Genomic DNA, 24,016 nt, shown 5'->3' with positions numbered 1-24,016 from the left:
AGTGTGTGTGTGTGTGTGTGTATCACATCCTCTTTATCCATTCATCTGTTGATGGACACTTAGGTTACTTTCAAGTCTTGGCTATTGTAAATTGTGCTGCTATAAACACTGGGGTGCATGTAACTTTTAGAATTAGAGTTTTCGTCTTTTCCGGATATGTGCCCAGGAGTGGGACTGCTGGATCATATGGTAGCTCTCTTTTAAGTTTTTTGAGGAACCTCCATACTGTTTTCCATAGTGGCTGCACCAATTTACATTCCTACCAACAGTCTAGGAGGGTTCCTTTTTCTCCATACCCTCTCCAGCATGCTGAAGTGTTTAAGGGTAAAGTGCACTGATGTCTGCAACTTACTTGAAATGTATCAAAAAATAAGATAGACTGACGAATGGATAGAGAGGTATGGACGTGTGATAAAGCAAATACAGCAAAATGTTAACTGTAGGATTTAGTTGATGAGTATTTAGAACTCACTGTACAATTCTTCCAAAATTCTTTTATTTAACAGTTTTCATAATAAAATATCGGGGGGGGGATACCTGATCTAGTTACTTCTCTGATATTTCTGAAATCTTTTTGATCTAAGGATCATGGAATTTTCAAGCATTACTAATACCCTTAACATGACAGTTCAATCTTTCCTGGGAAAGAAGACCAATTTTTATTTTTATTTTTTATTTTTGGCTGCACCGCACAGCTTGCGGGATCTTAGTTCCCCAACCAGGGATTGAACCCAGGCCCTCGGCAGTGAAAGCATGGAGTCCTAACCACTGGACCGCCAGGGAATTCCCCAATTTTTATTATACTTCACTCACCTAATCTTTAATCTTTACCCTCCAATAATAGTTACCTTGAGCTGGAACGTGCAGCAGTCCAACATTCTGGGTAAGCACACACAGCTCAGGCTGCATTTTCCCACCTGGACTATGTTTTACTGAATTCCTCCAGACACAATAGACTATTTAATCAATCCTTGTAAAAGTTAATGGTCAAGTTTGTGCATTGCTGGTGGGAATGTACATGGTGCAGCCACTATGGAAGCTAGTATGGCAGTTCCTCAAAAAGTTAAATATAGAATTACCCTATGATCCAGCAATTCCACTTCCAGGTTTATTCCCCAAAGAACTGAAAGCAGGGACTCTTAACAGTTATTTGTACACCAGTATTAATAGCAGTGTTATTTGCAGCAGCCAAAAGGTGGAAATGCAAATGTCCATTAACAGATGAATGGATAAAGGAAATGTGGTATATACACACGATGGAATATTATTCAGCTTTTTAAAAAGGAAGGCCATTCTGACACATGCTGCAACATGGATGAACCTTGAAAACATTATGCTACGTGCAGTAAACCAGATACAAAAGGACAAATTGTGTATGATTCAACTTATGTGGTACCTGGACTAGGCAAATTCATAGAGACAGAAAATAGAAGTTACTGGGGACTGAGGGAGGGAAAGGAAGGAATCGTTGTTTAATGGGTCCAGAGTTTCAATTGGGGATGATGAAAAAGTTCAGAAGCTGGACAGTGGTGATGGTTGCCCAACAATATGAATGTACTTAATGCCTGGATTGTACACTTAAAAATAGTTAAAATGGTAAATTGCATGTTTTGTGTATTTTACTTTGATTTTTAAAAAAATTTTGATTACTGACTCAATCTTCTTACTAATTATAGGTCTTACAAATTTTGTTTTTCAGTAGTGGTAAGTTTCGTGTTTCTAGGAATTTGTCCATTTCATCTAGGCTATCCAGTTTGTTGGCATACAACTGTTCATAGTACCCTCTGCTCCTTTTCTCTTCTGTAGAATTGGTAGTAGTGTCCCCACTGGCTGGCTGGAGTTGAGTCTCTCTTTCTTAGACAATTGGCTAAAGGCCTTTCAATTCTGTTAATCTTCTTGAAGAACCAACTTTTGGTTTTGTTGATTTTCTCTATTGTTTTTCTATTCTCTATTTATCTCTGCTCTAATCTTTATTATTTGCTTCCTTCTGCTAGCTCTTTTTTTTGGCTGCGCTGTGTGGCTAGTAGGATCTTAGTTTCCTGACCAGGGATCGAACCCACGCCCCCTGCATTGGAAGCGCGGAGTCTTAACCACTGGACTGCCAGGGAAGTCCCCCTTCTGCTAGCTTTGAGTTTAGTTTGTTCTTCTTTTTCTAGTTCCTCAGGTTGTAAAGTCAGATTGCTTATTTGAGATCTTCCTTCTTTTTTAATGTAAGCAATTACAGCTATAAATTGCCTCTGAGCACTGCTTTTGCTGTATCCCATAAGTTTTGGAATGCTGTGTTTTTGTTTTCATTTATCTCTAAGTATTTTCTAATTTCCCTTGTGATTTCTTCTTTGCCCCATTGGTTAAGAGAGTATAGTTTAATTTACACAAAATTTTTCAGTTCTCCTTATTGTTTTCTAACTTCACTGTGGTCTGAGAAATTACTTTGTTATTTACCTTTTTATTTTTTTTAATTTATTTTAAAATAAATGTATGTATGTATGTATGTATGTATTTTTGGCTGCGTTGGGTCTTCGTTGCTGTGCGTGGGCTTTCTCTAGTTGCGGCGAGCGGGGGCTACTCTTTGTTGTGGTGAGCAGGCTTCTCATTGCGGTGGCTTCTCTTGTTGCGGAGCACGGGCTCTAGGCACGCGGGCTTCACTAGTTGTGGCACATGGGCTCAGTAGTTGTGGCTCACAGGCTATAGAGCTCAGGCTCAGTAGTTGTGGTGCACGGGCTTTGTTGCTCCGCAGCATGTGGGATCTTCCTGGCCCAGGGCTTGAACCCAGGTCCCCTGCATTGGCAGGCTGATTCTTAACCAGTGCGCCACCAGGGAAGTCCCACACATTTTTCACCAAGAATTTTATTGAACAATGTATTCACTAGCCGAATGAACTTTTTGGCCAGCCCAATATTTCATGGATATGCAATCTTCTCATCTCTGACAGTGGTTCTCAAATTTGTCTGCATATTGAAATAATCTGAGGAACTTAAAAAATATGGATTCTTGGGGGCTTCCCTGGTGGCACAGTGGTTGAGAATCTGCCTGCCAATGCAGGGGACACGGGTTCGAGCCCTGGTCTGGGAAGATCCCACATGCCGCGGAGCAACTAGGCCCGTGAGCCACAATTACTGAGCCTGCGCGTCTGGAGCCTGTGCTCCGCAACAAGAGAGGCCGCGATAGTGAGAGGCCCGCGCACCGCGATGAAGAGTGGCCCCCACTTGCCGCGACTAGAGAAAACCCTCGCACAGAAATGAAGACCCAGCACAGCCATAAATAAATAAATAAAATAAAATAAAAGTTAAAAAAAAAATATGGATTCTTGTATCCTACCTCCAGAGATTGTGATTTTATTAGTCTGGTGTGTTGTCTGGGAGAGGAAACTTACCTTTAAAATATCTCCAGTTGGGACTTCCCTGGTGGTCCAGTGGCTAAGACTCCGCACTCCCAATTCCGGGGGCCTGGGTTCGATCCCTGGGCAGGGAACTAGATCCCACATGCCGCAGCTAAGAGTTCGCATGCCACAACTAAAGATCCCACGTGCCACAACTAAGACCCGGTGCAGCCAAATAAATAAATATTAAAATATATATATATATATATCTCCAGTTGATTCTAACATGCAACCAAACATGAGAACTACTGCTCTATGAATATTATAGGTAAACAGATTTTTTTCATATCTTGCCTGCTTTGCTTCTCTGATATCCTTTGTTCTGTTTTTGTCTGTCTTTTTCTGGCTTTCTTCAAATGCCTGGTGACTGTACATTCATATTTAAGAATGAGAGTTGCAAGCATGCCTGCGCACACATACACACACACACACGCACGCACAAGAATGAGATACCCGCAAGCTGAATGGAAGTTGATGGTAGGTAGGGGGCACCAAATAAGTCTGTATGCTTGAAGACTCCCTGTCAATATCTTTAGGTCTTTTCTCTTTGGCTGATCAGTTTCCCAAGGGAGGACTCCTCCGATATTGTGCTTTGGAGGGATAAGCCGGAAGAGGGCTGAGGGTCTCATTGCTCATTCCTCTATTTTGTCCTCTTATTTTAAATATGGCCCCTTATTCCTGTCCTCAGAATTGCTTGGTGTTCTCATGCCCAGAGGCTCCTTGGTTTAAAGGGGACCATCTTCCGTCAGGGTAAGGAGGTGGGCAGCACAGACGGGGAAGGCTCTGCGGATCCCGTCTTCCTACAGACCTTCAGCCAGTCCTCCGGTCTGCAGCCCCTCCCTGCACACAGGCCATCGGAAATATCTGACACTTTCGATTCCTGATCCTTTCCAGGACTCTGCAGTGTCAAATGGCTTACTTCTTATTGGTTTCTCTGTCCCTCTCCTCTACTGGAAATCAAGTATCAGGTTTTTTCCCCTCCCCCTGCCCACTAAATCTGTTACCACTTGTCCATCTTTCAAAATTGTATTGGTCTCTGGTCTACAGTCATTTTCTTTCCTATTATCTGTCCTTGCTGGTTTATACCTTTAAAAAAAATTACTGTCATTTTAGGAAGGTTAAAGGAGGGAATGCAAATGTAAATACTTGTGTTCAATTTTTGTTTATTTAGAAATGTTGAGAGCCTGGGATAGCAGAGGGGAGGGACACTTCAAGCCAGGAAAATAGACTGCATAAAGGTTTAGTTAGAAGAGGGAACTCATGAATCATGTGTAGAGCATGGCAAGCAGGCTGGTTTTGCGGTTTTCGCTGGGGAATTAGAAAAACGAGAATCTTGGGGCAGGGAGAGAATAGCCAAAAGGAAAGTCTAAAAGGCCAAGTGAAAAATTTATACTTAGTAACATAATTATTAGATCTTACATTTTGTGGCATTTAATCATCTTTTCACATATTTTCACCCATAGGACAAGCCTAAGAGTTAAGTTAGTGTTTATTGTAACTGTTGCATAGCTAGAGTAACTGAGGCATAGAAGTTAACTTATTTTTCTAGGGCCACAGATCAAGTAGCCAAAAGAGAGTAACCTCAGATTGTGGAGGAGGAGGAGCCCACGATGGAAACAGTGTCCGAGGGTGCTCCCTGGAGAGCTCAGTGGATGTGCTAGGGTAGGGAGACAGGCTAACATAACAGGCCTGCGCATCAGCCAGTAACTTAGGCAGGAAGTACAGCTGATCCTCATTATTTGCAGATTCTGTATTTGTGAATTCACTTACTAAAATTTATCTGTAATCCTAAAATCGATACTTGCAGTGTTCTTACAATCTTTTGCAAACATGCTTAGAGCAGTGAAAAATGTGAGTCGCCCGACACGTACCTTCCCAGCTGAGGCTGAACAAGGCGACGTCCTGCCTCCTGGTTTCGGCTCTCACACTCTAAATGAGTGCCCTATCCAAGGTCTATCTAATGCCTCATTTTTTGCTTGGTGGTGGTGGTTTCAGTGTTTAAAATGGCCCCCCCGGGACTTCCCTGATGGTCCAGTGGCTAAGACTCCATGCTCCCGATGCAGGGGGCCTGGGTTCGATCCCTGGTCAGGGAACTAGATCCCACATGCCACAACTGAAAAAAGAAAAGATCCCCCGTGCCACAACTAAGACACGGCACAGCCAAATAAATAAGTACAATAAATATTTTAAAATAAATAAATTAAATGGCCCCCACCCGAATAGTGCTGAGGTGCTGGCTAGAGTTACTAAGTGTAGTAAGGCTGTCATGTGCCTTACAGAGAGAGTGCGTTACATGAGCTTCCTTATGGCATGACTTACAGTGCTGGCAGCTGTGAGTTCAATGAATCAATGGTTGTTGACGAAAATGTTAGGACAGAAGCACACAGGAAACTTACCTTCTATTTCCCCCAGGAGCAGTGGTTCAGTATTTGCTAATTCAGTGTCTGCGGTGACTTGATAGAACAAGCTACTGTGAATAACGAGAGTTGACTATACTTACTAGTGCTGAGTCTCAGTTCTAGCCAAAGAAGGCAGTCTGATTGTTCCCTGAAAACCTGATGGAGAATCTGAGTTCCCATCACGTTTTTGCCTCTCTTTTTCCTTGAGTGAAATGTTAGCATTAATGGCATCCGTCTGAGAGCAGAGCACCTGGTCCCAACATGGTGTCAAAGTGAGGCCTGAGCTCAGATGTTCCTGCTCAAGTTCAAGCATGAGATGAACATCAGAGTTGGCTTAAGGGTCTGTAGGAAACGATGCCCCTCCTGTCACGTGTTTCTCGGGTACGTATTAGGCTGTAGCATCTTACTGTAATTTTCCCCTCCGATCAGTTCTTGCCCCGTATATCAGTACCTGGCTCCATTACCCGCCCAGCTGCTCAAGCCAGAAAAACTGGGAGTCACCCTTTCTTCTCTTCCCTCCCCCACATTCTATCACTAAGTTCTGTTGGTTCCACCTCTCCTGGTTGTTTATCTGTTGCCTCGTACCCCACACCTTCCCTTCTAAACTTTATGCTGCTCGATTTTCCAGATTCCCTTGCCAGCTGTTAATTTCTGCCAGTGGGAGGCACCAGCAAGCTAGGAGAGGGTGGGAGAGAGGAGGCAGCAGCCCTTGCCCAGGGTGGCTGTAGTAGGGGTGAGGGTCTCGCACCTGCGGCAGCTCTTCTGTTTCCAGCCCCTGCAGTGGACACTCTCCTTTAACCTCTTGTTCCTTCAGCACTCTCCATTCTCCCTTTTGTTTCTTCAGTCCTTCCAACACTTTTGTAACCAACTGCCCATACTTAACATCCTTTGTTAGAAATAACTAGGTATGGTTTCTGACTTCCTGACTGGAGCTTAGCTGATACAACCTCCAAAATATTTCCTGAATCTGTCCATCTCCACCACTACCACCCAGTCCAAGACACCATCATCTCTCAGCTGGGTGACTGCAATAGCTAGGCTCCCTGAGTCCACAACCAGACAGGTCTGGAGCTAGACAGGCAGGTAGCGCTACCTGGTGGGAGACCCCCAGAAAAAATAAGTTCTGGGAGAAAAAAGTTTCCCCTCTATTGCCAACCTTGGAGGACTGGGGTTTGATTTTATTTCACAAAGTTGATTTGCTTAAACTGCTATTCACTCAATGCCTATTCCTAGGCCAAGTTCCTTATCTCTGCCTTTGCTCAGTCTGCCTTCTCTCTTTCATATTAAAGGACAGCAGGATAACCTGAAAGATAAGAGCATTTTATTTGTAAAATCTTTGCCAACTAACTTTAAGAATGAAAGAAAATAATTCTATTGTCATCTCAAAAGAACATCTGTTAAGCCTTCCTCCCAACCTGAGCATCCTGGGATCCCAGGAATTCCAGTGCTTCTAACTCACATCCCCACAGTGGTGTAGATGCATAATTAATTTCCATGGGAAGGAACTCTGACACAGGCATTAGCCATTTAACGACCATGGGCAGTGCTTTCTGGCAGAGGGCAGTAAGATGTGCGCTGTCTCCGAATCAAGCTGTGAGGCAGGCAAGGCCGCCAAGTGGCTGACAATGATCCCTCCTTCTCAGATGGGGCAGAGAAGCCAGCTCAGCCTTGAAACAGAGTGACATGGGAGGTGTCTCAGCTGAAGGTTAATGTCTCTGCGTCTCCTGCTTGGGAGGTGGAGCTGGATGGAGGGGTGAATGCTTTCTTGCCTTCAGCTAGAGCTTTAAAATGCTGTGAGGAGAGAGAGGGAATGTGAAGGACTGGGGACATACTAGCTACTACATTTTAGCAAGAACTAACCTTGCTTCCTGCTTCCATTCATTAGGCCACTTGGTTCTCCTGTAAGAATGACTGTCCACTGTAGATCCTTACCTAGCCTTGTCTAAGGCCCACATTGCTTCTACTTCCCCTTCCTTTACAAGCCCCACCCCTGCCTGCTTTGTAGTTCCCTTCGTGATGCAGAAGGGTGATGGTAACTCCAGGCAGAGACATCCTCCATTGTCACACGACAGAGTCACAGCAGACCCAAAATAGTGGCGACGGCAGCAATCCTCACTACAGCTTAAGTCAACCTCCAATGCTGGTCTCACCTGTGAGTTCTTGAATTCCGAGTAGAGGGAAAAGAGCAGATGGAGGGACTGAATCCGACTCTTGTAGATGGGGATGTCTAGGATGGCTGAAATCGAGAACTCCCGTGAGCAGAAATAAACAAAAATCCGGAAGCTATGGGGCATTTCTGTTGAGGATGGCCAGTCCCCTCCCAGATGGGATGTGTTACTATAACTCTGCGGGTTAAATACCCAGCAGGTAGTCACATAAACCCAAATACCACCCTCGCGTGCTGCCAAATAGCACAACGGGCTTAAAGTAAAGGCTGTAACTCAGAGTAAACCAGCCTTTTCAACAGCCCACAATGAATTAATTTATCCAGAGATGGGGTCAAGGAAGGGATGGAAGGGCTTACCACAGATCATGTCTATGTACTCTGCCAGGCTGCAATCAATCTCTGCTGTGGGCAGGCTCACCTAGGAGGGGCACGGGATAGACCCGAGTCAAAAGGCTGAAATTTCAGTGGTCCTAGCATCACTCACTGTCTCTGAAGGAAAAGAGCTCCGAGCATAAGGGGTGACATGGGCTGAATTGTGTTCCCCCAAAATTCATATGTTTAAGTCCTAACCTCTAAGAGCCTCAGATCATGTGACTATATTTGCAGATATGGTCGTAAAAAAGAGAAGTTAAAATGAGGTCATTAGGGTGAACCCTAATCCAGTATGACTGGAATCCTTATAAGAAGAGGAAATTAGGACCTAGACACATACAGAGGGAAGACCATGTGAAGACACAGGGAGGAGACAGCCAAGGAGAAAGGGTCTAAAAGAAATCAACTCTGCTGACAATTTGATCTCCAACTTCTAGCTTCCAGAGTGTGAAAAAATAAATTTCTGTTGCTTAAGCCACCCAGTCTGTGGCACTTTGTTATGGCAGCCCTAGCAAATAATACAACGTGCCTTTTCTTTTCCCCCGATCAGTAAAGTGGAATTGGTTATACTCATTAACTACCAAAGTAGCAGATGATATAACAGGACCAAAATATTTTATAAGTAAAATATACTGCCATGCAGTCTTCCTGTATTTGTGAAGAAGAAACTGGACCCAAGTTATGGCCAAGTATTTATAGTTACTTGGTGTTAGAAGGCCTAATGGTCCTTGGACACCACAGGAGCAGAAAACAATGACATGACATCTCAGCAGGCTCCAGATCTAAACTCATATTGTAAGTTTAAAAACCACTGGCTTCTTAAAAATTTTTTGTTCTCTTTTTACAAAAATCAGAGTAGATGGTTCTGCAATTTCCTTTTTCCACGTAACAACATGTCATTGGTATTTCTCTGTATCAGAGCAAAATAAGGCCAAATGATCTTCCATTGTGTATTTCACTGAATGGCTGTACTACAATCTATTCAATTCCCTAATCAGACATTTTTCTTCAGCTATAGCTTTAAAATACTGTGAGAAAAGAGACTGTTTTCAAATTCTTTGCTTTTACAACACTCAATAAACACGTACCAAAAACTCTGTCTTCATGGAGCTTATGTTTTAGTAGGGAGAAACCAAAGACAAAATAAGTAAGGTATACAATATGTTAGAAGGTAAGTATCATGGAGAAAAAGCAGGGAAAGAGCTTGGGGAACGTGGTGTAGCAATTTTAAACACCATGGCCAGGAAGGACCTGTTATCATCTTTGCTCAGTTTTCTTTTCTTGATATGTAAGAGCTTTTTGCTTGGACAGTAATGTTGTCACATATATATGTAAGTAACTTTTTTTCTTCTTGGCCGTGCCACGTGGCATGCGGGATCTTAGTTCTACGATCAGGGCTCGAACCGGTGTCCCCTGCATTGAGAGCGTGGAGTCTTAACCATTGGACCGCCAGGCAAGTCCTGTATAGTTTTATTTTTGTTTTAACTGTTTAATTCATTTGGAATTCCTGTATGCTCATGGTTGAGGCTTAGATCTATTTAATTTTTCTCAAATGGCTGGTCAATCATCTCATCACAACCCATCCTATCTCTAATCATTTAATTCCCAGCTAGGTTTTTTTTTTTTTCTTTTGGCCACGCAGCATGTGGGATCTTAGTTCCCTGACCAGGGATCGAACCCACGCCCCCTGCATTGGAAGTGCGGAATCTTAATCACTGGACCGCCAGGGAAGTCCCTCTAATCATTTAAAATAACCATCTTTCTTATACAACAAATTTCTACATTTACATGGGTTTGTTTTTGGATTGTTATGTGCTGCTGATCTATTTCTGTTCCTAACCAGTACATTATTGTTTTATTTACTACAGCTTTATAATGTGTTTCTAATGCCTGACAAGGCAAATCCTCATTTTTTCCCTAAAATTTTCATGATTAGTCTTAAAAATTGATTCTCTCAGATAAACTTTGTTACCGAATTTTCAATTTCTAAAAAAATGCAGTTAAAATCCTAATTGAAACGGCCTTCCATTTCCACGGTGAACTGGGGAGGACTGACAGTGCTGAGCCATTGACCCCTCCCTCCAGGAACACGGCTTGACTCCTCATTCACTCAGAGCTTGTGTCTACCCTTCACTGAAGTTTTATAATTGGTTTTCAAGAAAGTCTTGACAATTTCTTATTAAATATATTCCTGAGCACTTTTAAAAAATTTAGGATCATTATGAATGGGACTTCAGCTTCTTAGAATAGCATATACACCTCTGTGGAAAAGGTAGAGTCTAAAGTGATAATACAAAAAGTACATATGTTCATCAAAAGGTATGTACTCATGGTAATAGGACAGTAATATTACAGAGTAATTTGTAATATCCCCAAACTGCAAACTACCCAAATGGCTATCATAGAATGGATATATTCAAACAATGGAATACCATACAGTTGTGAGAACAAATATATAACCATGATGTGTGAACAATATGGATGATTCTCCATATGGATGAACAATATAGATGAGCAAATAAATAAGACACAAAGGAACATGATTATATTTAGATAAAATACAAAACTGGCAAACCTAGGGAGTTCCCTGGTGGCCTAGTGGTTAGGATTCTGGGCTTTCACTGATTCCAGGTTCAATCCCTGGTCGGGGAACTGAGATCCTGCAAGCCATGTGGCAGGGCCAAAAAACAAAAACAAAAAACAAAAAAACAGGCAAACCTAATCTGTGCTATTAGAAGTCAGGAAAATAGTTACGTTGGGAGGTGGAAGCCTGAGGGGGCTTCCAGGACGCCAGAGATGTTCTGTTTTTTTGATCTGATGTGTTGGTTACACAAAGGTGTTCAGTTGGTGAAAGTTAATCAACACTTATGTGTATGTTTCTGATTTTGTATTATACTTTAATTTAAAAGTTAATGATAATAGTAATACAAGAAGAGAGAAAACACTGGGCCCTAGAATGAATGCCACACTTTCTTAGCTCCTGCTACCTTCCACTCACCTTTCCCAAAAGCTCTTCAAACTCTGGAGACCATTCCTGCATCAGCATGTCAATATCGGGCATAGGCCTACAAGTACAGAGGTAAACGTGAATAGAAAACATGGGCCGGTACCAGCAATCTCTGCATCAGGATATTCTAGACTGAAGGGAGATTCTCAGTCTGGCACATTAGGATTTCAGGAGAACATAGACTGGGTGGGACAAACTTACCCAAGACCTGGGGTTTGGAGAAGCTGGCTAAGTAATAATACCAGCTAAATCATAACCTTTATGTCTGCATTCTTAGCCAGTAGCAGCCAGGATCCATAGACCCTCAGGTTGATATATCTCAGATATGCCCCAGCCTTGGGACCCCCTTCTCAGGAGCAATGGCTTCATAGGTGGTGACTGTTACCATGGGTTACTACCGTGAAGAATGTACTATTTCTTACCTGGTGTAGTGCACAGTTGCAGGGGGCTTGGAACGGTGTAATTCAGAGATGCTCTCAATCCATGTGTCAATGGCTTTGGGATTCTTTTCTGCATCTTCCAGGCTCTTTACTTTCATATGTTGCTAGAAAAGTAAGGGGAAAGCCTGGCTGATGGCATTGAAGGATGTTTTTTTGTTTGTTTTTCTAGAATTTTTTTAAAAATAAATTTATTTATTTATTTTTGGCTGCGTTGGGTCTTTGTTGCTGTGCGTGGGCTTTCTCTAGTTGCGGCGAGTGGAGGCTACTCTTTTGTTGCGGTGCACAGGCTTCTCATTGCGGTGGCTTCTCTTGTTGCGGAGCATGGGCTCTAGGCGCGCGGGCTTTAGTAGTTGTGGCACACGGGCTCAGCAGTTGCGGCTCACGTGCTCTAGAGCACAGGCTCAGTAGTTGTGGCACACGGGCTTAGTTGCTCCACGGCATCTGGGATCTTCCTGGACCAGGGCTTGAACCCGTGTCCCCTGCATTGGCAGGCGGATTCTTAACCACCGCGCCACCAGGGAAGCCCTTGAAGGATGTTTTTACTCTTGTTTTTACAGAGTGGCTCATCATATGCTGCTATTTTGTATTCAAGGTAGCTGCTGAAAAGGGAAGCCTGCCAGCAGCCAAATGAAGATTATAGGAAACCCTGATAAAATCTTCTGCAGCCAGGGGAAGGGGGCAGGTCAATAGGACAGGAATGACCACAATAAGATACCATTTCACACCTACTAGGATGGCTAGAATAAAAAAGACGGACAATACCAAGTGTTGGCGAGGATGTGGAGAAATTGGAACTCTAATTCATCGCTGGTGGGATTGTAAAATGATTCAGCCACTCTGGAAAACAGTTCGGCAGTTCCTCAAAATATTAAAGTTTCTGTATGGCTCAGCAATCCCACTCCTACCTATATGCACAAGACAACAGTATATTTGCATGCAACAACTTGTACACGTTCATAGACGCAGAATAGAAATGGAAACAACTGGTAAATGGATAGACAAAATATGGTGTCCATACAATGGAATATTATTCAGCCATAAAAAAGGGAATGAAGTAGTGACCAGGGTTTAAGAGCAGGATAAATGAGGAGAGGAGTGACTACTAATGGGTATGGGGTTTCTTTTTGTTTTGGTTTGGTTTTTGGCCCCACCTTGCAGCTTGTGGGATCTTAGTTCCCCCAACAGGGATTGAACCCTGGGCCCACCACTGTGAAAGTGCTAAGTCCTAACCACTGGACTGCCAGGGAATTCCCAAGGGGTTTCTTTTTGGAATAATGAAAATGTTCTTAAATAGTGGTGATGGTTGTACAGCTCTGTGAATATACTAAAAGTCACTGAATTGTACAATTTAAAAGGGTGAATTTCATGGTAGGTAAATTATATCTTAATACAACTGTTATTGAAAAAAATAGGGCTGGTTGAAACCATAGCCATCCCTTTTAATAGGCAGTAAGTCAACTGTTCAAATACTAGCAAGGCTTCTACTCTCGGCCCCCTGGAGCTGGGGCCTGTGCTAGGCTAGTATCTTACTGTGACGTTGTGTTGTTTGGAATTCTCTGTTAACCAAAGTGAGAGCACTGTAGGGTCCGACTGCTTTGTAGAAGGCTCATCCAGTACCAGTAGGCCAAGGCTGTCAGGCTTTCCATCAGGACGTGGAACCTGGTTAGGAGAAAGGTAAGAAAGAGAAAAAAAACATGGGAGGGATATAAAAAGGTACACTTGCTTCCAATAAGCTGAAGAGGAAGAACTCTTCTGGTTCATCATTATTTCTAGTATTAAAAAGCATGCCTGGGACTTTCCTGGTGGTGCAGTGGTTAAGAATCCGCCTGCCAATGCAGGGGACACGGGTTTGATTCCTGGTCTGGGAAGATCCCACATGCCACAGAGCAACTAAGCCTGTGCGCCACAACTACTAAGCCCGAGTGCCACAACTACTGAGGCCCGAGCGCCTAGAGCCCGTGCTCCGCAACAAGAGAAGCCACCGCAATGAGAAGCCCGCGCACCACAGCGAATAGTAGCCTCCGCTCGCCGCAACTAGAGAAAGCCCACGTGCAGCAATGAAGACCCAAGGCAGCCAAAAATAAATAAATAAATAAATAAAGACGACAAAATGTTTAAAAAAAAAAAGCATGTCTGTATATCATGCTGTACTAAAATACTACCTAGAAAAAAATACATGATCTATAGGACCTTAAATATAAAGCTGAAGTCATGGATAATTAGGAGGCAGATATATGACAAATTTTTAACACCTAATGAGATAATTATTACCTAATAGCAATGAGTATGGAGTTGAGAGCAAGTTAAGAACTCCAGTGAAATGAAGAATATATATTAAGGTAGCTATTGCTAGTCAGGGAAATTAGTGGAACTGTTAGAGTGATAGAGGGGTCAGAAGAAACACCTAAGGAGTCAGTTTTAGGATGTTCTGACTGTACCTTTAAGAATGCATCAATATCCCCGACAGCTGGGATAAAATCAGGAATGAAAGGTTTCAGTTTGTGGTCCAGGTCAATCAACTGAGGTGTATACCTAGGAGATATTGCCACGGGAAGGTGGAGACTGTCAGAGAAACTTACTTTATTATTCAGGCTGAAAAACACCTAAGGGGAATGACCATGTTTCAGACTAGAGGAAGGAAAGGGCAAGGCAGGGCTGGGGGTTATGGTGGGAGGGCCTGGTACTCACCTACTGATGTACTGGAAGAGTTCCTTAATCTCAGGAGAAACTGGCAAATGCTCATAATCTGCAGGATCATAGGCCCTGGGGAAAGGAAAATGTGGTTCAAGGTAGCCAGAGAAGAGCAGGGGTTGCTGAGCCCTGGTTCAGGCCGGGTGTTACTCTGGCCACAGGGCATATGACTCTGAACCTAGTTTCTGCTCCACCCACATCTGCCTTTTCTGAGCAGCTTGCAAGGTAACTTTAAAAATGCTTATAATTAGCTCTCAGCTATCTCTGACAATGAAGAAGAACAGAGCTACAGAAAATCCAAAACATAATTTTAAAAAATTTTAAAAATTTAAAAAAATTTTAAATAATAATTTTAAAACAAAATTTTAAAAATTAAAATTAAATAATAATTTAAAAACAAAAATTAAATAATAATTTAATAAAATTAAATAAAATTAAATAAATAAAATAAAATAATATTAAATTAAAATTTTAAAACAAAATTTTAAAAATTTTAAAAAATTTTGGAATGTAGCAGAAATTGTTTTCCCTTTTTTGTCTGAATGAAGGGGATGAAGAGAAAAGATGGAATGAGATCTTAATTTCTGACATGAAAACGGTTTACGCCAAGAAAAAAAGCAATTTTTACAAAGATGTTTTTCAGTGTTTTAAGTAAAAAATTAGAAACAACATGTCCAACACTTGAGAGATGGTTAGATATGTCAAGATGAATATTGCAGTTATTAAAAAATACTTGTATTAATACATGAAATGTATACAGTAAAAAGGTAGTAGAGTACATATTAATGACTATAATTAAGTAAAATGTAATGAATTGACAAAGTATATAAGTGACTAGGAGAGTTATTTAAGGTTCTTCTGGGAAGAGGTGCTTAACAAAAATACTAAATAGTTTATATTTCCCCAGATTATAATTTATGGAAGCAGAATCATGAAGTAAACTGGGAAGCATGAAAAGTCAGTCTGGTATTAAACATTTGCCTAATTTACTTAGTGTCTACCTTCAGGTGGATAATTCAAAGGTAACTTTTTATTTTTATTAAACTACTTCATTGAATAAAGTATGCATGCACATGATAGGAAATAAAAGGTACAAAATGTATACAGTGGAAAGTTATGTCCCCTTCCACCCCTGTTCCCTTGCCACCAAGTTCCCCTCCCAAGAGTAATCAGTATTATTAGTTCCTAGGGTAGCCTAGAGATAGCTTATGTAATATTTGTTTTATACACATGGTAGCACAGCATAAAGACTTCTATACCTTTTTAAAATGTAACAACATAAAGACTTCTATACCTTTTTAAAATGTAACAATGTCCCTTGGAGATTGTTCTTTACAGTGCATAGAGTGCTGCCTCGTACTTTTTAATGGCTAGAAAGAATTCTACTGATTGGCTACACTAGTAATTGTATTTTAAGTGAATGGGCTTTAGAATCTACTTTGATTAAAACCTGCAGGGGTGGGTCATGATTAATCTAGCGCCAGAGCTGGAACATGGTGAGGAGAATTTTTACTGAAGCATCATGCAGGAACATTTTGCCTCAATACAGGGTTCTGGATGCACCTATTCTCTACCCGTCCTAAAAGGGTCTGAGCCTGAAATAGAAATGTTCCTGTGCATGTATGTTTTCCTTGCTAAACAGAAATGCTTTGGTATGTGTATAAATTTATCTTCTCTTCCCTAGAATGTGAACTCCTTGAAGTCAGAGACCATCAGTTAAACTGACTCAGCAAATCCTCGTAAAATCCCTGAGCCCACAGGTGTTTCCGATAGTGCAAGTGACATCACAGGATTCGGGCAGTAGAGCCGAAAAAGAAGGAAAACTCATTACACTGGGTTTCTGAGCATCTGCTAATCCTAAATAGAGGAGCTCAAAAGAGCTGCTGGAATTTCACTTCTCACTGACGTCCTCCTGTCCAGTGTTTTGAAGGAGGCGTTTTCCTCCTTGGCAAGGGGGCTTTCCTCACCCTTCCAGAGGGGCCCCGTGCTCTTCGTCATCATCATCGTCATCATCAGAATCAGTTTCAGATGAGTCATCATCGTCGTCGTCATCATCGTTTTCACTAAAGCCCCGCTGAGGCGTGAGCTGCGAGGTCTTCTTTTTCTCCTGAGATAGGGCAGGAGATAGAAAGGTCCAGGTAAGGAGAAATTTACTGTTCCTTTACCCAGTTCTCTCCTAGTGCTCTAACCAGAACCCTCCCGCCTGACACCAATTCACTGGAAAGAGAAGGAAGCACTCCCCAGAAGGGCCTCGAGAACCTTCTGCTCCTCCTTAGCTACTAACTGAGTCCCCACTTTCTATAACCATGGTCTCTTCCTCTGCTCGAGGCTTGGGTATAAATTTTATCCAATACATATCTCTTTTACCTATTACTTAGGAGATTCTGAGAACTCTGCATAAACTTTATCCAGTCAGCTTCAACTCTAAAACTGAGGGACTTCTGAAGAAGAAAGCAACTCTAAATGTAAGAGTTATTTTGGGAAGAAATGGGGGAAGATGAAGTAGGGAAGACACACTTTAGGGAATCTTAATACTCACAAAGATCACAGGGAGGAAATAATAGTATTTAATTTGCAAGACTGCCCAGGGTAAGCTGCTTGTAACTATCAAAAGAAGAAAGTTCATAATCAACCCCGTGCCTGGATTCTGACCAGCAGTTCCGGAGACTGTGGGTTTTCCCTTTCCATTCAATGGGTATCTGACCGATGCATGGTTCCCCTCCCTTCCCCCGTAAGCTAAATGCAATGACTGTACATTATATCTCAAGATAAGAGACTCTTCTGTCCTTGGCATTACGACCTACCTTTCTGGGCTTCTGGTTCTAGATGTACCACCCCACCCTCAAGCCGACGAGAAGGGGTGAGGTGGTGCTTGGGCTTGCCGGGGCAGTTGGGACAGGGTCCATGTCTTTGACTCTAGGGCCTGGAGCCTGTGGCATGCCCTCACTTAGGACCTAAAGGGTGGCCAATTGGCCCCCTTTAAAAGTAGGTTTTTCAAGCTTGGTTTCCATATGCCATATGGCTTACACTGAGGTTAAGAGATGATTGGTTCTAGTTTTTTAAATTATTTAACGTTTCTTTTACATTAAAGCAGCTACTGACATATAAAACTGTGACACATTACAGGACATCAAAAACTTCTTTGGGTTACATTCTCCTCTAAGCATAACACAGATTTATTATACATAGATAAAAATATATTTTAACTAATCTGTAACATGTGAGACTGATGACACAGTTGCAGAATATGCCTTATTGGTATACAACTGGTAAATATCTCCCACAGTGTTCTTTCCTAATTCAAAATCTGCCCAAATTATTCTTGGTCACATGGGAAGCAGTCTGGCAAGGGGAGATTTTTAAGAATATCGTCAGCTCAAAGATTATTCAAAAGTGGATCCTATCTGCTGATTCTGGGTGCATATTAAATTGGAAAGATAAATGAGCCTTGAATATTGACTACATCATGATGAAAACTAGAAAAATTTAGGGTGAATATACAAAATTAGGAGGTCAATTTAGGAAAATTGTTCACTTTTCTTTTGTCTGCTTCTTCAAAGTAGTGCTTTGCAAAATCTCTGACCTATGGGAGAAGACTTTATATACCACAGACAAGATGCCAAAAAATTACTTTGTAGGTAAGATGTCAAACAGCACACTAGTCACAAAGTGGGGCTATCTTAAAACATTACCTTTTAGACTTTCTATGAAATCCGTCTCTGTTGCTACAGCTTTCTGCATTACTTCAAATATTCTCCTTCACCTGAGTTTTCAAAACGCCTGTTCTTGGAGGACGATTAAAACATAACCATTGGACCATGTGCTAAGCCTAAACACAGGGGCTGTTCGCCCACATGTGCAAATTTAAGGCCCTATCTGGCTAGAGCTGTAGGCGTCTTCTCATCTCGCTTTCAGAAACGGTGATTCTCTTGGTTCATAGAATAACACCAAAGTGACATCTGGGCCTTAAGACTTCAAAACTAAAGTCTCTTTCACAAAATACTAGCAGTATCACAACTGTTGACAGTGAACCAATGCCAGGATCAATCATTCCAAACTTTCTTTATCATAAGAATTACTTGGCGTGCTTGCTCAAAATATACATTTGCAGGCTTTTACCTTCAAGATTCTGATTAGGCAGTTCTAGGTGGGGACTGGAAATCTGTTTTTCTAAATTTAAAAAAATTTTTATTTATTTACTTATTTATTTATTGGCCGTGCCATGCGGCATGTGAGATCTTAGTTCCCCGACCAGGGGATCGAACCCGTGCCCCCTGCAGTGGAAGCACAGAGTTCTAACCACTGGACCACCAGGGAATTCCTATCTGTTGTTTTTTTTAAATAAGTACCCCAGTTGATTATTATGACCAGAAAATTTTGTGAAACCCTGGCCTGTGTTATATGAAACTTCTCACCAGAACATCAGCTATAACAGTAAGCTTTATTCCTGAAGGACAGTCAAAATCTTAATGCTCTTGGCTCTTGACTGTCCTCCATGAGCTCAAAGGAACCCAATCACTGGAGGTGAGTATTTAAGAAATGTTTGCTACTGAACTAGTGTCATTTCAAACTAACTACTAAAAATTCAAAGCAGAAGTTTCACAAGAAGCGGTGGGTTATACTGCACCTTGTTGTTTTCCTCTTCGTACTCCTCACTGCTGTTGTCAGCCATAGTCTTGTTAGGAAGACGGGTGGAACGACGAACTCCTTGGAAGAAAAGTTTTCCCTTTAGGTTATTGTATTTTGGGTGTTTTTTAAAAATATTTATTTGGTTGCGCAGGGTCTTAGTTGTGGCAGGCGGGCTCCTTAGTTGTGGCATGCAAACTCTTAGTGGCGACATGCATGTGGGATCTAGTTCCCCGACCAGGGATCGAACCCAGGCCCCCTGCATTGGGAGCGTGGAGTCTTAACCACTGTGCCACCAGGGAAGTCCCTAGGTTATTGTTAAAATGATTTTCAAAGACAGATATTTTTCGTTTATATTTTATGCTCTAACCATTTTATGGAACAGGGTTTATAAGAATATCTAGCTGAAAGACAGGAAACTGAATTCTAGTCATGGCTCTGTCAATTCAATTCGAGATATACTTACTAAGTATTACTATGCTTAAGGCATTAGGTTAGACATTATACTGATTATCTGACATTACATAAATAGCATAAAATCTGCCCTTAGTTTACATATTGGTGAAATGAGGTTAGTAATTAGTAAAGCAAAAGGAGTGCTGGGGGCTTCCCTGGTGGCGCAGTGGTTGAGAATCTGCCTGCCAATGCAGGGGACACGGGTTCGAGCCCTGGTCTGGGAAGATCCCACATGCCGCGGAGCAACTAAGCGGGTGAGCCACAATTACTGAGCCTGCGCGTCCGGAGCCTGTGCTCTGCAACAAGAGAGGCCGCGATAGTGAGAGGCCTGCGCACCGCGATGAAGAGTGGTCCCCATTTGCCGCAACTAGAGAAAGCCCTCGCACAGAAACGAAGACCCAACCCAGCCATAAATAATAAATAAATAAATAAAAAATTAAAAAAAAAAAAAAGGAGTGCTGGATTTATAGTCAGAAGACTGGGTTTATAGGACAACTCTATCAGGTGGACAAAATGACTTAACATCTCTGAGTCTCAGTATTCCCACTTCTAAATGGGGTCAGTAATATTTCTCAGTCAGGATTGTTGTAAGGATCAACTGAAAAAAATTTTATGTGGAAGGAAATGACCTAGTTCCTGGCAAATAGTAGTCACAAATATTAATCTCAATCAGTGTCTATAAGATAAAAGCAATAAAATATTCTGAACAATTAAAAGCATAACCAGGTGTAAGATATTATTAACTGGCATGAAAACATGTTCAATGATTTCTAAGTCAAATGAATGCCCACTAAACACCATTTTTCTGCCTTTTAAATTGCCTAAACTGAAAACAAATTATAATGGCCACAGGTGGCAAGATTATAAATGTGCTCAAGTCAAAAACCTGGGTGTCAGGGGACTCCCCTGGTGGTCCAGTGGGTAAGACTCCGAGCTCCCAGTACACAGGGCCCCAGTTCAATGCCCGGTCAGGGAACTAGATCCCGCATGCTGCAACTAAGAAGCCTGCATGCAGCAGCTAAAAGTTCGCATGCTGCAACTAAGACCCAGTGCAGCCAAAACAAACAAACAAATAAATAAATAAACATAAAAAAACAAACACAAAAAACCTGGGTGTCAGATAACCAACAAGGACCTACTATATAGCACAGGGAACTATACTCAGTATTTTCTAATAACCTATAAGGGAAAAGAATCTGAAAAAGAATATATAAATAAATAAATAAATAAATAAATAAATAAAACCAAATTACTGTGCTATACATCTGAAAGTAACACAACATTGTAAATCAACTATACTTCAATAAATAAATAAATATGTATGACAGGCATTAAAAAATTAAAAATTAAGTAAAAATTAAAAACAAAAAAATAAGTAGGTCAATGACCTGGTTAAAAAAAAACAAACACCTGGGTGTCTAGGTGTGTCTGGGTGTCTTTCCATACACTGAAAGACTGAAAGCAGGGACTCAAACAGATACTTGTACACCAATGTTCATAGCAGCATATTCACAATTGCCAAAAGGTGGAAACCACCCAAGTGTCCATCGACAGACAAATGGATAAACAAAATGTGGTTATACAAACAATGGAATATTATTCAGCCATAAAAAGGAAGGAAATTCTAACACATGCTACAGCATGAATGAACCTTGAAAACATTAAGCTACGTGAAATAAGCCAGATAGGAAAGGACAAACACTGTATAATTCTGCTTATGCAGTACCTACAATAGGTAAATTCATAGAGGCAAGGTAGAATAGAGGTTACCAGCAGCTGGGGGTGGGGGAGGGGAGGGGAATGGAGAGTTACTGTTTAACAATAACTCTGTTCAGGATGATGAAAAAGTTCTGGAAATAGAGAGTAGAGATACTTACGCAACAACACGAATGTACTTAATGCTACTGAATTGTACACTTCGAAATGGTTAAAATGGTAAATTTTATATTAGGCAAGTTTACCACAATAAACAAACAACCCTGGATGTCATCCTTGATTCCTAACTCAAGAGCTAAATCCAATCCATCAGCAAGTCTTAGTGATTCTACTACAACAATACCTCTAGCATTTGCCAATTCTCTCTATTCTCAACTTCCTCCCCACATCCAAGCCACTATCACCTCAACTCAGCCATGGCAACAGTCCTTCTAACTGGCTCCTTGCTTTCACCTTTGCACCTTTCAATCCATGCCATGCATAACAGCAGTATGGCCTCTAAAGCCCTGCTTGTTATACCTCCTGACTACCTCTGAGGTTACTCTCTCCTACCATATGCTGGTCTCTTTCAAGTCCTCAAACTAACCCAAGTTCTTTCTGGCCTCAGGGCCTTTTCACATTTCACTAGCTGCTCCCTCTTCCTGGCCTACTTTTCCTGTGTCTAAATCTTTCTCACCTTTCAGTTTCAACCATCACCTCCTTAGGTCTTCCCTGACCCCTCCATCAAAAGTAGATCCCACTCCTCACCAATATTCTCCATAACATCAAACTCTTTGCTTCCATCAATGCACTTAACACATTTGTAATTGTGTTTCTTTATTCATTTGGCATCTGTCTCCCATAATTACAGGCATCAGGATGGCAGGGTCAATGTCTCTTTTAATACTGTATACCTGGGAATTCCCTGGCGGTCCAGTGGTTAAGACTCCGAGCTCTCCCTGCCAAAGACTTGGGTTCTTTCCCTGGTCGGGAAACTCAAATCCCACAAGCCACGCGGCACGGCCAAAACAAAGAAACAAACAAAAAACTGTATACCTAGTGCCAAGCATAAGGCTGACAGATAATAGGCATTCAAAAAATGTTTGTTGAACAAATGATGGTGTCAAGTCCTCTAAAAATATTCTGTTGAGGTTTCAATTGGAATTGCAGGTTAAGGATAGGTAACTGAAGCATCTTCAGAACTGAGCAAAAGAGTTTTGATAAATTAAACAAACAAACATGAACCCCCGGCAGACTGTGGGCAGAACAGTATCATGAAGTAAATGGCGATGGGGAACACTGGTTAGGTAGATGGAAGATCCTGCAATCTGGGTGGCTGCGTTTTCTCCCCCCTTAACTAGTTGGAAAACAGAAGCAATGGCAAGTAATTTGACTCTGAAAGCCAGTATCTGCTAACAGAATATAGAAAATTCTTGGGGACAATCATGAATCCATCCTGCAACCCTCAAGGCGGTACCTACCAGGGTCAAACGTATTCTCCATGTGGTAATAGACAATTGTTTTGTTTCTGTTTCTAAGAAAGTAAGGCTAAGTTCTAAGCTACATGTCATTCACGCGAGATCAACAGTTTTGATTCTCATGGTTATTTGGAGATGACATTTTTTTTTTTTTTACAAATCTTGGTTTGTTTTTAATAACCGCTGACTTACAAATGCAAAACAAACAAAACAAAGAGAAAAACAAAAAAAAACATTTCTCTTCTTTCCTCTTCATGCCTCTCTTACCTTTGTGTCTTGTGGTTGGAGCATAAATACTCGCAACCTCTTCAGAGTCGTTAATCTCTAGACGCTCATCATATGTCTGGTTTTCAACGATCTTGGTCTAAGCAAAAGGAAATATGATTACAGAGCTCCTATCACGGGACATTAAGCACTCTGTGGGGAGGTGGATTCCAAACCAGCATTGGTTCCTCTTCCTTACCCAAGACACCAGTTTTACCTGAAACCTTCACCCCCCCCAATTCAAACTTTCCTTAAGGCTTCTTGGCCCCAGGTCAAGCAGTTAAGTCATTCTGCTGCAGCCCGTATTTAGGAACTGCTGGCAGGCTGGCTGAGGAACGAGGGAATCGTGGAGAGAAACGACAGCCAACTTCTGCAGCAGCTCCCCAAAGCTGTAAAATACCCGCGCAAGGGCAAAACAGTATTCGTCTGTAGATAATGGCTGTCTCCTCCGGTTCGATCAGTTTCGCAAGGCGGCCGGAGTTTCTCAGGGGAGGCTGTAGAGGCTCTAGAAAGAGTTCTGTCTCTGGGGTTACCAGGGAGGGAGGGGCGTTCCCCGAAGAGAGGGTAAACTCCAGTCTCTTGGTCCCACCCAATAATCCCGAAAGCATCACCCTCACCCCCACCACACCACCCCCGTCTTGTATATCGGATCCCACTTAAGTTTCTTGGGGAGTAAAGGAAGCAGGATGGTTGGTGATGGCGTGAAGGAAGGGGGGAAAGAACAGTTGTCAAGAAGATGGGAAGAGGTGGAGGGGAGATGGGGAGAGGGAAGGGGAGTCCTTTCTATTCCTCTACAGAGGGAGAAAGAGAGTTCTCTTTCTGCTAGGGTAAGTACGAATTACCTGTAGCCCCTCTGAATCCGTCTCCTCTATGTGGAAAGAACCCCAGCCTAGGGCTAGGGTCTCACTTCAATCTCAGGCCAGGCCACTTCTTCTTGGAAGAAGACCAAGGACTTCTACTCGGAGCAACCGGCCTGTTGTCAGTCGCTAAGCAAAAAAAAAGAAAGATAAAGAAAGAAAAAATCGCGAGACTTTCTTTCACT

General features: G+C 41.9%; 2 protein-coding genes across 2 annotated transcripts in view; one reads left to right on the top strand and one right to left on the bottom strand.

Moving 5' to 3' along the window:
• The window catches only part of TMEM25 (transmembrane protein 25), a 21,778-nt gene extending 5,370 nt beyond the window's left edge, over positions 1 to 16,408 (top strand). The window contains exon 9 of the mRNA XM_036860571.1: positions 16,140 to 16,408. Within this exon, the coding sequence (XP_036716466.1) occupies positions 16,140 to 16,180 (41 nt within the window). The 3' untranslated portion in view covers positions 16,181 to 16,408. The remainder of the gene's footprint in view (positions 1 to 16,139) is intronic.
• IFT46 (intraflagellar transport 46) lies at positions 7,078 to 24,016 on the bottom strand. Its single transcript, XM_036860575.1, has 12 exons — positions 23,817 to 24,016; positions 22,978 to 23,074; positions 19,083 to 19,162; positions 16,423 to 16,562; positions 14,453 to 14,527; positions 14,203 to 14,296; positions 13,295 to 13,423; positions 11,747 to 11,868; positions 11,316 to 11,382; positions 8,303 to 8,363; positions 7,929 to 8,014; positions 7,078 to 7,569 (listed from the first exon to the last, which is right to left on the bottom strand). Exons 3-12 carry the CDS (start codon positions 19,125 to 19,127, stop codon positions 7,474 to 7,476), a joined length of 915 nt encoding a protein of 304 aa, XP_036716470.1. The 5' UTR covers positions 19,128 to 19,162; positions 22,978 to 23,074; positions 23,817 to 24,016; the 3' UTR covers positions 7,078 to 7,473.

This window comes from Balaenoptera musculus, chromosome 8 (genome assembly GCF_009873245.2).
Source record: "Balaenoptera musculus isolate JJ_BM4_2016_0621 chromosome 8, mBalMus1.pri.v3, whole genome shotgun sequence".
In the NCBI taxonomy this organism is placed as follows: domain Eukaryota; kingdom Metazoa; phylum Chordata; class Mammalia; order Artiodactyla; family Balaenopteridae; genus Balaenoptera; species Balaenoptera musculus.
This window is presented reverse-complemented; position numbering and strand designations above follow the sequence as displayed.